The sequence below is a fragment of the Nothobranchius furzeri genome, chromosome 10 (assembly GCF_043380555.1).
Source record: "Nothobranchius furzeri strain GRZ-AD chromosome 10, NfurGRZ-RIMD1, whole genome shotgun sequence".
Lineage (NCBI taxonomy): Eukaryota > Metazoa > Chordata > Actinopteri > Cyprinodontiformes > Nothobranchiidae > Nothobranchius > Nothobranchius furzeri.
In genome coordinates, this window is record NC_091750.1 from 33,998,501 (window position 1) to 34,014,757 (window position 16,257).

General features: G+C 44.7%; 1 protein-coding gene across 1 annotated transcript in view; it reads right to left on the minus strand.

Moving 5' to 3' along the window:
• Positions 1-16,257, minus strand: part of nf2a (NF2, moesin-ezrin-radixin like (MERLIN) tumor suppressor a) — a 49,523-nt gene that overhangs the window by 16,613 nt on the left and 16,653 nt on the right. Inside the window, exons 5-14 of the mRNA XM_015960552.3 lie at positions 14,609-14,677; positions 14,394-14,476; positions 11,307-11,382; positions 9,437-9,571; positions 9,203-9,277; positions 8,998-9,111; positions 8,426-8,548; positions 8,030-8,247; positions 5,591-5,696; positions 3,588-3,706 (exon numbers count right to left, since the gene is read on the minus strand). Of these exons, the coding sequence (XP_015816038.3) occupies positions 3,588-3,706; positions 5,591-5,696; positions 8,030-8,247; positions 8,426-8,548; positions 8,998-9,111; positions 9,203-9,277; positions 9,437-9,571; positions 11,307-11,382; positions 14,394-14,476; positions 14,609-14,677 (1,118 nt within the window). The remainder of the gene's footprint in view (positions 1-3,587; positions 3,707-5,590; positions 5,697-8,029; positions 8,248-8,425; positions 8,549-8,997; positions 9,112-9,202; positions 9,278-9,436; positions 9,572-11,306; positions 11,383-14,393; positions 14,477-14,608; positions 14,678-16,257) is intronic.

Genomic DNA, 16,257 nt, shown 5'->3' on the forward strand with positions numbered 1-16,257 from the left:
CGTGCTAAGAACCTGCCCCCTCACCGTCCTTACGACTGTGCTGTGGACCTCCTTCCTGGTGCTCAACCTCCTAAAGGCCGTCTCTATCCTCTGTCCATCCCTGAGACAACAGCCATGGAGGAATACATTCAGGAGGGCTTACAGGCAGGCATTATTCGGCCATCCTCATCACCTGCGGGGGCAGGGTTTTTCTTTGTGGGCAAGAAGGATGGGGGTTTACGGCCGTGTATTGACTACAGGGGTCTGAATAGCGTCACGGTTCGTAACACTTACCCCCTGCCTCTCTTGCAGTCTGCCTTTGACCAGATTAGAGGGGCTCGGGTGTTCACTAAGCTGGATCTACGGAACGCTTATCATCTGGTGCGCATACGGGAGGGGGATGAGTGGAAAACAGCCTTCAACACCCCGTGCGGCCATTTTGAATACCTGGTGATGCCTTTTGGACTGACAAACGCACCAGCTGTGTTTCAGTGTTTTATTAATGATGTGTTGAAGGACATGATTAACAGATTTGTGTACGTCTATCTGGATGACATTTTAATTTTCTCCCCAGACCGTAAAACACATGTGCAGCACGTCAGGGCCGTTCTGCAGCGCCTACTTGAGAACCAGCTTTTCTGTAAGGCTGAAAAGTGAGTTTCACACCACCAAGACTAAGTTCTTGGGGCATGTGATCACGCCTGGAGAGGTACAGATGGACAGTGACAAGGTCAAAGCGGTTCTCGAGTGGCCTACACCTACTGGTCGGAAGCAGCTTCAACGCTTCCTGGGGTTCGCCAACTTCTACAGGCGCTTCATCAGAGGTTTCAGTGGCGTGGCTGCACCCCTCCACAGACTCACCTCGGCTAAGGTACGTTTTGTCTGGGACACTGCTGCCGACATGGCCTTTGCCGAGCTCAAAAGACGGTTCTCTGCGGCCCCTATCCTGACCCAGCCTGACACCTCCAAGCAATTCATTGTGGAGGTTGATGCGTCTGAGTCAGGGGTGGGTGCTGTGCTGTCACAGAGAGCGTCTGATAATAAAGTACATCCCTGCGCGTATTTCTCCTGCAAGCTCACTCCTGCAGAGAGAAATTACGACATAGGGAACAGAGAGTTGCTAGCTGTTAAGCTAGCACTCGAAGAATGGCGCCACTGGTTGGAGGGTGCTGAGCAGCCGTTTTTGGTGTGGACCGACCATAAGAACTTGGAGTATGTACGGACTGCCAAGCGCCTTAACCCCCGCCAAGCACGGTGGGCTCTGTTTTTTGACAGGTTTAACTTCAACCTCTCCTTCCGTCCGGGCAGTAAGAACATTAAACCTGATGCCCTGTCCCGCCAGTACCAGCAGGAAGGTGAGGCTTTGGAGTCAGAGTCCACGTTCATCGTGCCGCCCAACTTGGTCCTTGGGGTCTCTCGTTGGTCCTTGGAGCGCAGAATCAATGCTGCAGTCCGAGACCCCACTACCATTCCGTCTGGATGCCCCCCGCACTGTTTGTTTGTTCCCCCAGGTTTTCGCCCGGCGGTGTTGAAATGGGGGCATTCATCACGCCTGGCCTGCCATCCTGGGGTAACCAGGACTGCCTTCCTGGTAGCGCAGCGGTTCTGGTGGCCTACGGTGTCGTCTGACGTTCGAGCTTTTGTCTCCTCTTGCCCAGTGTGTGCCAGCGTCAAGTCACCCAGAACTCCTCCGGCTGGACTCCTGCAACCTCTACCTGTTCCCTCCAGACCTTGGTCCCACATTGCAATGGACTTCATCACTGGACTACCCAACTCTAAGGGTAAGACTGTGATCCTGACTGTAGTGGACAGGTTTTCAAAGATGGTGCATGCTATACCCCTGCAGAGATTGCCATCGGCTCAGCAACTGGCGGAGGTGGTGGTGCGGCATGTTTTTCGGCTGCACGGACTTCCGGAGAACATCACCTCGGATCGAGGACCCCAGTTTGTTGCAGCTTTTTGGAAGGAGTTCTGCAGACTCCTTGGAATAACGGTCAGTCTGAGCTCTGGTTTCCACCCTCAGACAAATGGTCAAGTAGAGCGCTTTAACCAGGATCTGGAGACCACCCTGCGTGCTATGTGCCTGAAGAACCCCCAGACTTGGTCCTCTCAACTCCCCTGGGCTGAGTATTCGCACAACACCCTGGTTAATTCTACTGGCTTCTCCCCCTTCCAGGCTGCCTACGGGTACCAACCACCTCTCTTCCCCCATCAGGAGAGGTCGGCTTCCACCTCCGGTCCTGCAGCATTCGTGAGGCGCTGCCGTCGTACATGGACTGAGTACCGTTCCCGACTGGTTCGGAACCAGGAACGGTTCACCTCCGTGGCTAACCGCCGGAGGTCTGCTGCTCCGGAGTACAAGGTGGGTGACAGGGTTTGGCTCTCTTCGGCTGATCTGCCACTGAAGGGGGGTGCCAGGAAGATGCAGCCCCGATTCATCGGACCCTTCCCCATCACCAAGGTCATCAACCCAGTAGCCGTCAGGTTGGAGCTCCCTCGGGCACTGAGAGTCCACCCTGTGTTCCATGTGAGCAAGCTGAAGCCTGAGAGACTCTGTCCCCTGCAGACGCCACCTGCGGTCCCTCCAGCTCCCCGCATTGTGGATGGCGGACCTGTCTACAGCGTGAATAAGCTCTTGGCCTCGAGGAGAGTGGGCAGGGGCGTCCAATACCTCGTGGACTGGGTGGGTTATGGCCCGGCGGACAGGCAATGGGTCCCAGAACGCCACATCCTCAGCCGTGATCTGATCGATCAGTTTCACCGGGAACACCCCACCCAGCCGAGACGTCCGTCTGGGAGCCGGACTTTGTGAGGGGGGTTATGTTATGATTCGCCCCTTTTTGTGCTTGTGTTTAACTTTTTCTCTGTTGTTTTTGTTCAGGTCAGCTGCAGCTCCTCTCAGGAATCCTCCCCTTCCCTGTGAGCCTCCTGGAGTGCTGCAGCTGAACCACATCATCTTGATTGCCCCTCATTCTATTTCAGGCCACTGCTGCCAGTCATCAGTGTGGAGTTGTCTTTGCTGAGTTGTACATGTATGGATTGAGTTTGGTTTTGGTTTTTGGTTCCCACAGTCAGTGGAGGAAGTTTTGTTTATTAAATCTTTTTGAACTCTGGATAAAGGATCTTTATTCCTGCAAATGGGTTACTGCAGAGGCAAACCGTGACACAATCGTGTTTGGTTGCTAGGGAGAACAGGATAATCTTTGGCCAATCAGCATCACTGAATTTAATGTTTCCAGGGAGCTGGCAAATAGCATACTAGCATGCTAGAAGGTGCTAGATCTACTTTCTACTCTCTCTCTGTCACTCCATCATTCACACACTCACTGAAATCCTACCTGCAGCTGCTGCAGTAAAATGTGTTTCCTTGTTCTTTTTAATATGATTATAATGTTTAAAACTGGATATCTAGGTCAAGAGCCCTGGTAATCCCAGTAGCTACTGATAAACTGACTTAATGGTGGAAGCAAAACCAGCACTGCTCAGACTCTAAAACGTGCTCCTTCATGTGCAGCACAGCATCAGAGCCTGACACGTATAACCAGCCCACTAAACTTCCTAAAACAAAAGATGTTAAAAGAAATCAGCTGAGTGGGGTGGCAACTCACTTCTCCTTTTCGATTTCCATGGAAAGGCGTTTCATGTCGGTGTCTTTGAAGTCAAAGCTGAGGTTCTCTCTGCTGTAGCTCAGGTCAGGAGGAAAGCTGTCGGATGGCAAAACCGGAGACTAGGATGAAGAGGAAGAAGGAAAGAAACCGAGATCAGAGGGAAGGATGAGAACAGACGAAACAAAAAATACAAGAATGTGACAAGATAAAGGGAGATTATAATGTATCAAAATAAAATATGTGAAAACAACACCTGCAAAGATGACATAAGAAGAGGAAAGACCGCTGAGGTCCATGAACATGCATTAATATGCTTCTGAATGCAAACATGGTGAACGCATCAGTAACGTGTCACCTCAGAGTCAGCTGGAGAAGATCTGATCCTAATACACAATATAAATGTAAATCTGGCTCTCAGCATGGGAACCAAACTGTAGGTGGAGTAGATTCAGCGTCGGTGTCGGGTGAGGGCACGGGTGGCAGTCTGAACAGAGTGAATGCTGATGGAAATAAAAATAATGTGTGCAGACTTTTCACCCAGTAGTTGATGGTTAAAGTGCAGCAGCAGCACATGCTCTGTGTGTGTAGAGCAAACGTTTCATTTATAGGATGATACGAGTCGAGCAGCTGCTGTGTGTGTGTGTGTGTGTGTGTGTGCATGTGTGTATGAATATGAAACACGTGCGTTTTCAACATGTTAGAAGCTCCTGCGTGGGCTGCCTAATGCTCTGCTTGATCTTATGTAAGTACCTCTAGATCAGCGTGGATATTACCCTGGTGTTACTCATGTTAGTGAGTTTGAGTAAATCTGTCAAACCGATAAATTCATAGTAAGAAAAAACAATATTTTTCAGTAAAAACGGAACTCGGTCGTGTTTACGATCATGTGCGCCTCCTCTATGCCTGCATTTGCACTTCAGGCCTAATTAATGTTTTAAAGAAAATATTTCTGACTTTAAAAAAACTGAACATTTTTGCACTGAACTGTAAGAACTAAGGATAGACTGATATATTGTTTGGTCGACATTTACCAATCTTATCCAATGTCGGTATCGGCCGGTACACCTCTTTATGGCAGATTTAAAGTCAGGCAAAGCTGCAGACAGCCCTGTGATGTTGCAGGATTTTATTTAGATGTTTCTGAAAAACACCTTCCCAATAAATGCTTTAAAGGCCTCACTTGTAGTTTTACTTGCTTGTAGCTCCCCCTAGTGTTTGATAATAATTCACTGTGGTTAAACCGAAAGTGAAATCTATCTCCTCGCTGTGCATTTGTCTTTTTAACACCTTAACCTAACAGCTGAAATGCTTTCTCAGCCTTCATTAGTGTCTACAGAAGCGGTTCATCACTAAATAAAAAAAATCAGCTGTTTTCATGATCTAAAACATGCAGGAAACGTGCTGGAAGTGTACTGCAGCGCTAGCATGTCAGTTCCACTCCACTCCACAGCTCCCTCCACCAGCAGGCACTGGACTGGCTACTCTGATGTTGCAAGTGCTGTATTCTGTCCACAGAGGGGGGTGAGGTCTGAGTGACATTTCATTAACCCTGTAAAAAGTCATCTTAGCACATAGTGGTTCAAGAAAATGATTTAAAAATATGAAAAAGTTGCCCTTCACATTAGTATGCCTTTAAAACCTTTAGTGGCCTGTTTCGTATCTTTACTACTTGGTCTGTTGATTGATTTGTTTGATTATCTTTGATTAAATGTTTGATCTTAATCTTGTGCACAAAGTTAGCAAGCAGATAAGGCGGAAAACGTCTAGATATCTGCCATAAAAATCAGCCATCAGCTGAACAAGACCACAACATGTCTGCATCGGTATCAGTAATGGAAAAACCATATCGGTCCATTTCTAATTAGAACAACTCTTCTTGTTAATCAGTCAAATCTAATGTTTCACCCTTCTGTTTTTCTTTACAGGTTTAAATTAGAGTTGCACGATTTTTTGCACATGAACACCAGAGCGTGGGGTGACATGTCCGCGTGTGGCTGAGCTACCGCGTTGATAGCTTTGCTTGTAATCTCCAGGAGTTTATTCCTCGCTCTGCGCTCCGACTCTCTGGCCTCCTGCAGGTCCTGTTTCAGCTGCTCCGCTTCTTTAGTCCTGACAGACAAGCAGAAGCAAAAAGAAACACGTTTATTGTTTATATTTCGGACTTTTCAAAGAAAACAGAACAATCTAAAACAATACCAATCATTCTAAAAAACGTGTTCTTTGGAACTGTGGTTATTACCCAAAAAATCTTCCAAACAGCATTAAAGTAGAATTGATGACGTCACCGTTTAGAGCTCACAGATGTAATAATATATTAGACTAGTAATTATGTTTTTTTATTTTTGAACACTCTCTGATTCTTTGCTGCCTGAAGCATTTGAGTGCATGTGGTCATTTACACGAGTGGTGCAGGAAAGTGCTCCTCCTGAAATTGCAGTTTCAGATAAGTGGCTAATGCTGGCCGTTTGAAATGATTGCCTAATAAACTGTAACGCAGAAGCTGTGGAGTGATATCAGCAATAGCAACTACAGTGTTTAGTTATGTAGATGAAAGGATCGTCCTCTATTTGGAGCAGATGGGGAATTATGCCGTTCCAAGACACTATTTCCACCTGAGCTCCAAACACTCAAGTGTCGAGCACAAGACGTACTTGATTTGATCGATTCCATAAAGGATGAACTGCTTCGAACCGACTCGGATGAAAACAAGAGAAATCTTTTTATCGGTGTAGAGATTCAGTGTGAAGTAAAAGAGAATATCTGATGGGGCTTCCTCTGTCAGTCGATTCCTCTAAAAACAATAAACTACAACTAGGGTCGTCGTCACGGTGTGAAGATTTAACCTCACGATTATTGTGACCAAAATTACCACGGTTTTCGGTATTATCGCGGTATTTTTTTAAACGTGTCACATTTCACACAATTAAATAAACCCTGTATATCAGGAAATATTGTCCTCAGTTTGTGTCTAAATTTAGCCTAAAATGTGTTATTTTGTAATTATGTTGTTTATTTGTTTACATTTTCCCCCTTTAGTCTTTAAAATACCAATATTTGCCCATAACTTCTTATTTTATGTCTGTTTGATGTCATCATTTTAAAAATATTAGTTCAGATGATACTCAGTACTCAAGTAGCCTTCTAATCAGATACTTTTTTTTACCCTTACTTGAGTAATAAACCCTATATCAGGAAAGTATCGTCCTCGGTTTGTGTCCTTCCAGTGAGCTTTGCAGATGTGGGAAAATGTCATCAGGCAGTAATCGTTGTTAAATTCATAATTATTCTCGGAGAGAGACCAACTCTTATCGGCCCCTGGGAGCCCCGTAATGCATAGCGTCATTTCAACATGGCGGTGTCCGCGACACGGTTTATATGCAGGTAGCGGCGCTGCGGCTGCTTTATATAGCGACTCGTTGCGTTCTCCCTCAACCCAAATCCTCGGATCACGCATTTTAGCTAAAACGCTAACGTTATCTCGTCTTGCGTTGACTGTAGAGTTGTGGGTGATGGTCACGCAGATGTGTCATGAGATTTGAAGCGTTGCTGCCTTTCACAGACACTTTTTCTGCTCGTGCTGCAAACAGGATAGCCGTCTTCTATCGGCTGTCCCTCGACATTCTTCAAATATCTAAAAGATGCCCGTACTTCCCACTTTGTCTTCTTTGAGGGATAATAAATGTCCTGAGCGCTGCCGTCTCCTCCTTTGGCCATTATTTCAGCTTTAGCTTCAAGAAAGTTTTGGTTGTAAACAACAAAGTGCGCATGTGCCGCCGGCAACTTCAGCAGATGATACGGTGGCTGGTAAGGGTCACCGCGCCTACACCGCAGCCACGGTAAACCCACTGAGATGATATAGTTTTTTTTTAAAAGAAGACGGTTATTATTATTGTCAACTTTTTTTACTGGGGTTACCGTGACAACCCTAACTACAACAAATAAACTGCTGTGCCTCCATCCAATAAGGGAGATCTGATCATGAAAGCTCTGCCATTCCCTGCTTTTCCGACACTGAGCAAGAACAAAACCTCTGAAATTAAACGATTAAACAACTTAACATTTCCTATTATTTGTTTTAGCAATTAATTCTGCACCCTGAGCAAAGTGAGTTATAACTTTCATGTCAGCCGAGCAGACGTGAAGCAGAATGTTAGCAAACCCTCGTGTTAAACAACATAATAACTGGAAAAGCTGTTTGATGGGGGGGTTGCTAGTTATGTGAGTTGTTTATAACATGTCTCCGCTAGGAGAGCTGCTCTGCTTGAAGGATTCAGATTTCAAAACATAAAGAAACTCCTGGAAAGTTAGGAGGACGGGGGGATGAGTTATTAAAAGATGTACGAATACTGCACGCTGTGTGTGAGAGCTAGAGTTAATCCTGGAAAGTGACAGAAACAAAAGCAGATGTAATTGTGACTTCATTAATCCTCTCAGTCCCCCACCTCCTCTCTGACTCTTCAGACTCCTTGAGTGCTCGCATCTCGGCCTCCAGCATCTTTTGTTCCATCAGGCGCCGCTCCTCCTGGCCGCGCATGGCGGTCACTTTGATGCGCTGCATTTCCGTCTCGACCTCAGCAGCTTTCTGGGCCAGCAGCTTGGCCTCCTCCTCCGCGATCTGGGCCTTCTCAGCCAGCAGGTCCGCCGTCTGCTCCGAACGCAGCTGGAGAGGAGGGGAGGGGGTGCGGGTTAAATGGCAAACAGGAATAACAGGGAAGTGACGATGGTAACGGAACACCTGTGACTTATGAAAATACGTGTGGAGAAAGGTATAAAATAAAAACTACGGGAAGATGCTTTTGAAAGAGTGATTTTATTTGTGTGGACGGCTCAAACCTCACCAGAGCCTCGCTGGCCATGTGAGCCTCTTCCTGCAGCTGAATCAGCTTCCTCTCCATCTCGGCTCGGGCTCTCTCTGCCTCCTTCCTCAGCTTCTTCTCCCTCTGAAGACGCTGCCACTCTGCCTGCATGATGCAGGAGTTTATTTAGAATACGGCAAACATGCATGTGTGAAATTACAGACAGCATTACATTTGATAACAGGGTGGAGCTGTATGAAAATAAAACAAGTTAAGAGTAAAAATATTTAAAATGCATGTCTGTACTGTAAGAAAAACAGCGAGGAAATGAGAACCTAAACAAAATGATCTGATCCTGGGCTGATTGCATTCGGTGTGGATAATTGCGTTTGCCTTCCACCTGTTCACAGAAATCCATTGTGACAGAAATCTGATTAAAGTGATTTATTACAGAACAAGTTTCTAACACTCAGCTGCACTGGAAAAGAGTGTGTACTAATTAGAAAACAACACCTGGAAAAAAGACTTTGAAAGTATTTTGGTTCTGAATAAAAACATAAGAAAATATTGAAGATTAGGATTTGGTTTAATACACTAAACGTGTGCATCACCACCTGCTTCCTGGCCCTCTCTTTCTTAGCCTGAGCCTTCAGCTGCTGGATTTCGAGGGAATCCACTTGACGTCGACGCATGAACAGGTCATGGTTCCCTATGCACAGCTGGAGGATCTAAAGACAGAAATAACAACAAGAATGGGATTATTTTCCCCCGAATAAACTGATTTACTGCCACTTAAGCCATAATCTGAGCTGAGCTCACCAGCTTGTTGACGCGAAGTCGTGAAGAGATGAACTTGAAGGTGTTGCTTTTCTTGCCCACGGGTTTGATGGTGAACTAAACATCAGGAAAATCCCAGAATCTTTATCATCGTACAGAAAACGGACACAACTGGATGGTAGATCAGGACTTTCATTTTTATTTTTGGAACAGCAAAGCCATTTTTAAACATGTAAAAGATTCAAATGTATTTATTCCTGCAGCACGCTCCCCCACCTCCTTGTCGCTGTAGGATATGTTACGGATCTCGTTCCATGGGAAGGAGCACTTGGGCGTCAGCTTGTTCTCCGGCTCATAGATATGGAGACCCAGAGCATCGACTCCCAGCAGAAGACCCGTTCCCTTCTTGTTCTGAGTCACATAAGAAGTAATAAAGCTGTATTACTGCTCAACACGAGCGGGCGGAGGGGAGCCCGAGATCCCAGCCAAACTTCACTTTCAGCTGATGATGAAATCTTTCATTCAAACATAAACCTACAGTTGGAAACTGGACATGAAAACGTCCCCGGTCCTAGAGCATTTGTTGGAAAATTAGGCTTTTTTTAACTGTAAGACCGTCCAGAGCTATTTTTACTGTGTCAAATTCAAGCCACAGATGTTTGTAAAGGTCTCGTTCACTCATTTTGTTATACGTCTGCTGTGATTTCTAGTATGAATGAACGACTCGTGAGCTCTTGTGCAACAGCAACGCCACTTCTACAGCTTCTTAATGACACTTTATCTGAGCTGGCTCATTCTTCTTTTCTACCTCATTTTACCCGTTTTGGGTTGTTTGAGCTGTTATACAATGATTAATGATTTAGGAGATGGATTTTTTTATATCTAAGAATATATTCAGCATTTTATCTTACTTGACCTTAACGTGTATCTAATTTAATTCATTTGATTTGTATTATAATATTTTTATTTGTAAAGCAGTTTGGTCAACAACGGCTGTAAATGTACTACAAATAAAACTGACCTTGACTCTTCCACTTGCTGCGTTCGATCGTTTTCCTTGAGCAAAAATTGTAACGTTGATGTTTTATCTCCATTAATAACAAGCCAGAAGGAGTTCTGCTGTGTGGTGGAGTTGCTAATGCTAACTGTTAGCTTCTACTAGCTGAGATGTGCTCTGCTCTCTGCTGGTCACAAATACAACAAGGCCTTCAATGGTCTCAAGCCATGGTGGGCGGGGTCATGGATGCTAATTTTCCCCGTGACGTTAAAGAAACCGTGTTTTTCTGACCCGGCTGTTTCCTCGTCTTTTTGCTATCTCCTGCTAATGCAGGTGATGGCAATGTTCTCGTTCTGCGTGAATGTGAAACTCAGAGTGACCCGGGTCATTTCAGTGTAGGACACATTTGAAAAGAAGCAGAAACACTAAAGGCTGAGTCATGCTTCTCCGTCAGCTCCAACAGGGAGAGACACGCACGGATTGACGGAGACATTTTGTCCTCATACTTCTCCTGGGGAGTGTTGCAAAGCAATTCCCCGGCAGGACAGCAGAGGGCGTAGCGCTGTTCTGTGGTATCCTGTCATGTATCGGTCCAAGATAGTGTGTTTATATTGTGTTTTTTGTATATAAGAGACTTTTTAACACGGACATATTTGTCTCTCATCCTCCTCCACCTCTTCATGCGCTCCCCACCTCTAAACCCACGTTTCCTGTCATTTCTGTCCACAAATAAAACGCTTGCTGTGCATCTTTTCACTCCTCCAGTCACGGGGAATTAAACGTTCATATTTTTAGTTTTTTCACGAGGTATTCTTCAAGCTTCTCCGTGTCTGCCGCTAGTTATCCTCGGCTCTCTTTATGTTTTTGAGGGCGCAATGGCGGCGGTGTAGATGACAGCGGTGCCCTGACCAATCACAAGCTTGCGTTCTCCGTCTCAACGGATGGATGTTTAAAAAATTGGGCTCAATTGCGTGCCTGCCGGGGCCCTACGCAAGGACGGATAATGGCGTTGCGTGTCTCCGCGCTGACGCAGACGCATGAATCAGCCTTACGTTTAACAGCTTTTCAAAGCCATTTCACAACACAGTAAAGCTCACAATCTTTCAAAGATCACCTCGTAAAGAAAGTTGCAAACCAGCACGGACTCACCCTGATAAGGAAGTAATTGATGCCGTACATGTCCAGGTCCTGAGCTATTTTTAAATACTCCATCTCAGCTTCATCCCTGGTTCAAACAGAGAGAGAGAGAGAGAGAACGATTGAGAGGGATCCAAGAGAACGGAGAAGGGAAGTGGAGGAGAGGAGACGCATCAGACCTTTGGTGTGTTTTTGTGAGCAGCATCTGTTACCCTGTATCATCTCTAAAATCTCTGTCACAGTGAAAAAGAACACAGAAACGACGGTACTGAAACAAAACTCAACTCCACCTCCCTAACAGGCTTTAGGGGTCATGTTTGATGGGAACCAAGACTTATTCTGACGCCTCCAGGATAGTAAAGACAGCTGGAGAGAAAACAAAGGCTTCTCTTCTTCCTCTTTTCTCTCAGCTTGCTGGCAGATCTGCTATCATTTCAGGGTCAAACAGGTAAAAAAAAGATCATTAGAATACTTGATGACTGAGGGAAAATCGGGACGCGGTGCTTGAACTTGTACAACAAGATGCTGCGTATGGTTACTGACGATTTCAGCCTCACGGGTGTTTTGAAAGGCAAAAGCGTTGTGCCAAGTAAACAAAAACAAAACTAGGTTGGACAGCGCGCCGACTCAAACTTCCGTCTGGATCAGAGGAAATTCAAATAGTGCTGCTTAATTTATGCAGAGAAGTCCACAGCAGGAGAGCTGATGGTCGCGGCCTATGAAGAACATGCAGATGGAAGGTCAGCTGGTTACTTTGATGTGGAGCATTTCAATTTTAAATCCAGTTCTAAAAACATGTGGAAGAGTATACAGACGAGGGTACACCGGCGAAAAGAAGGCTCCTTTTCCTTTGGCAGAAGCAGCGCGGTACAACAAACAAATATAAGGCAGGTCTTCGTAGACGGTTTGCCCTGATTATAGAGACTGAGATCTTACGATTCCAGCTGCAGACCAGAGGAACTGGTCCAGTTATATTTAATGTCACTATCGGTGTGTTTGGTAAATATATCATGGAAACGCGAGTTAACCGTGTGTCTGCTGGGATTTTATGTTTCTGTGACTTCAGATATGAGTTTGAATAATTTCTTATCCCTGATTAATCTGATGCAACGGAGGGTGAAACTGGAACAAATCTAAATGCCACTTGTAGCTTCCCATTAGTGGGAGTGTGGAACTCCAAGAGTAAACTGTTCGGCGAAAAAGACTTACTTCATTTTTAAAACTTAGCATACATATAACACAATTTCATCACATTCAAAGAAGATATTCCCTAAAAATCTTCACAGACCAAAATCTTTACATTTTACATAATTACAGATAATCTAAACAATAAAATCTAAAAGTTTAAGCTAAAGCTTGTGGTTGAAGGCAAATTAACCACACCCCTCAAGCTACCCACTGTGGCCCCGCCCACAACAAAGGTTGACCAATTACGCTTACTTTATTTCGCCCTGGGCATTGGATGTGCTTCAAAAACGTAGCTCACAGATTTGGATTTAGATATATACTTTTGATTTAGATTAAACATTTAAGTTTAGATTTAAACTTCTAGATTAAAATTTACCTTTTAAATTTAGATTTAATATTTAGGTTTAAAACGTACGTTTACATTTAACTTATTCTAGATTGATTTAATATTTAGATAAAATTATTTTGAATTAAAACATGTTGGTATATAACGAACTGTAGGCAATTCACATTTTAACTTTGAAGAAAGCTTTAAAATACCACAAAAAAACAGACAATTTAGCTCTCCTGTGGAGACACATTAGCTCTGTGTTAGCCTACTAGCTAGCGGCTGCATGTTATGGCGTCTGAATCCCTGCCTGCCATAAATTGTGTGACATAATGGTGTGATTTCGTCCAAGAAACAAAGAAAACTGATGTAGAGCAACTTGTTGAAATAAAAACTAAGCAATTGTTGTTCTGTTTGAAAATCTCTATCTCAGAGTGAATTAAAAAAGTCATAAATGTTATGTCCTTTGAAAATCACATATTTGGGCCTGTTATCCGATCCCGTGATAACATTGGAGCATAGAAAAATGTGTATTTCAAGGAATTTGGTTAGAGATTAAAATGGAACCAAAAGTAAACCAATACAGACCTACAATACCCATGCTACCTAGTGAAAAGGGTGACTTTATACATGAGAAGTGTAAGAGAAAGTGATGTTCTCTAAGCACATTTGCCATGAATACATCCCATAAAACACAGCCCAGAATTCCTTTTGGCCAGGAGTATTCAATTCCGGGCCTGGAGAGCCGGTATCCAGCATGTTTTAGTGGTTTCTCTGCTCCAACACACTGGATTCAGTGGTTGAATCACCTGTGCAGCAGCTCATCAGGCACTACAGAAGCCTGTTAATTACCTGCTGAATGATATCAGGTGTGTTGAAATAGAGTTAAAATTAAAATGTGCTGGATATCGGCCCTCCAGGCCCGGAATGGAATGCCCCTGCTTTAGGCTTTAGCGTGAGTTTTACTGGGGAGCAAAAACGGATGGAGTTTACTCGTTGGATCGCGCATGCGGGACTGCATCATCGGAGAGGGGAGAGCGGGCAGCAGAGGGCGACAACGTCCTCTGCTGCCCGCGGATAAACGGAGAAGGAAGTGACGCCACCATCAGCGTCGGCCTGACGAAGTTTGCAGCCGCAAACGAAACGTTGCAGGTAAATAAAACCTTTCTGTGTTTTAAAAAGAACCAAAAGATGGAATTAGAGTTTTATTTGTAGTTTTCTGCTCTGAGTGAAGTTACTAGTACTTTGTTCCTCAAATCCTTCAGGATGAAAGGCTTGTTGGTCTGCACCAGTGCTGAGGTTTGCGCCTATTGAAGTCCAAAAATATCCCACCCACTAAATTTTAACACACTTCACATTCCTGCAATTTCTCCACGTCCACTTTTAATTTAGCTCAGGGAAGCAGTGAATTTCTCAATTATCCAGGATTCTGTTAGAAATTAGTCTTTTACAACTTTTTTCTGCACCTGACTTCCAAAATAGACCCCAGCTTTGCAGAACACGTGTTTTAAAATCTAAAACTTTAAATTGTGCTTCTGACTGTTCAACCTCGCAGTACTTCAGTCATGAGCATCAGTTTCTACCTCGTCCTGCCTCTGTGCTCTGCATAACACACGGTGATTCGCTCCTCCCACATCTCTGCAGTCATCTGGTACAAGTTGATCACCTGAAATTGAAAAAGGCCGACACAAGCTTCGTATGAAACGTACGGGCTGTGGAGTAGATATTAGAATACCGTCACACAGTGAGAGTATGAGACATATGTCAGCATCCTCACTCACGCCTGACAGGGACTCACCCTTTTTGGCAGCAGTTCCTCCTCCGCCAGGAAGCCTGGTTCATGAACATTAGGGTCATAGTCTCCATACTGTATAAGAAAAAAAATATGAATCAGCTTGATTCCAAAAGGTTGAATTAATCCAAACCCAAAGGCATGAACCAATATGAAATGGATGTCCAGTATTAATACAGCTGTTGTTATCGATAACCAATATTTATTGATATTGTGTATCATATATATCTCCCTAAACCTATAACACTGTGTAAAAGTAACCACACCACCTACACTGCACCTCTGTTTTAGCTAAACTCGCCCTACACTCCTTAGCTGCATCACTATCCCAAGGCTCTTTGTCTGTCTTCGGGTGTACGATGCTTCTGCATTTTTTCTGGAAACTGGGAATTATTAAAAATGGACTTTTGGTCTCTCAACGCAACTGACAACATTTTTTCAACGATAAGAACGGGAGAAGGGGCTCCCGGGTGCCCCTCTGGGACAGAGCCAGCTGGGCATATCATGGACTCCTGGAAACAGTGGAACCTGATCTGCCTCTCTCAACTGTCTGTAGAGGATTCTGAAGACGTCTGGATATTCGTGGTGTTGGTGTCAGGTTTCCTGCTTTTTGGCCTGGGAGGTTACCTGGCTTATCGGAAAATTAACGAGCTGTCGAGGAATATTGGCTCTTTCCCGGAGCTCAGGGATGGATTGCACCGCTCTGTGAATGCACAAACTCATATAATTGTCGAGATGAATCGTAAGCTTGGAACTTTGGCTGAGAGTCACTGTGCCCTCTAAACCCAACGACCTCCTCCCCCTGTCCAGACTGAGGTGACGAGCGCTGCTGATCATGGCTGCATGCACTGATGTGAGGAGAGTCCCCAACCCTACCACCCCACCTAGTGGACACTGATGTTGTGTTATGTCTGAGATCTGTTGCGTTTCTATCTGAGGTGACTTTTGCAGAGCAAAGCTGCTCTCCCTGTGGAGGGTAACTCTGAAGTGCCTTTTCTTTCCTCCACCTGACCCAATCCTCATGTAAACCCCTCTGATCTCTATTAAGGTAGCGCGACTCGGGTTGCGAATGACCACAGTCACCAATTCTTGTCATGTGTCTATGCCTATGTATGTATGTCTGATCTCAGAATTGTGTGTACTGAAACTCTAATTTCCCTCTGGGATTAATGAAGTATCTTTGAATTGAATTGAATCATTGTGATCAGTATCAGTGTTATTATTGACTCCGACCTGAGCTTCTCTGGACTTATTAAGGCAATAACAAAATCAGCGTTTTATCACCTTCATCAAATATCAAAAGTCAGAGGTCTCATGTCCAGACCAGACTTAGAGAAACGTATTCATGCTCTTATTTCTAGTCGGCTGGACTACTGCAATGGTCTCCTAACTGGTCTTCCCAAAAAAGCTGTCAAGCAACTGCAGCTTGTTCAGAACGCTGCTGCTAGAGTCTTAACATGGACTAAGAGAACGGAGCACATCACTCCTGTTCTTAGATCCCTGCACTGGTTACCAGTAAACTACAGAATAGGCTTAAGTGCTCTTACTAGTTTATAAATCACTCAACAGCATGGGACCAAAATACATGTCTGATCTCATTCCTGTATATACACCCAACAGGGCTCTGAGTGTCATGTTCTGTGTCCCTTTGGTCC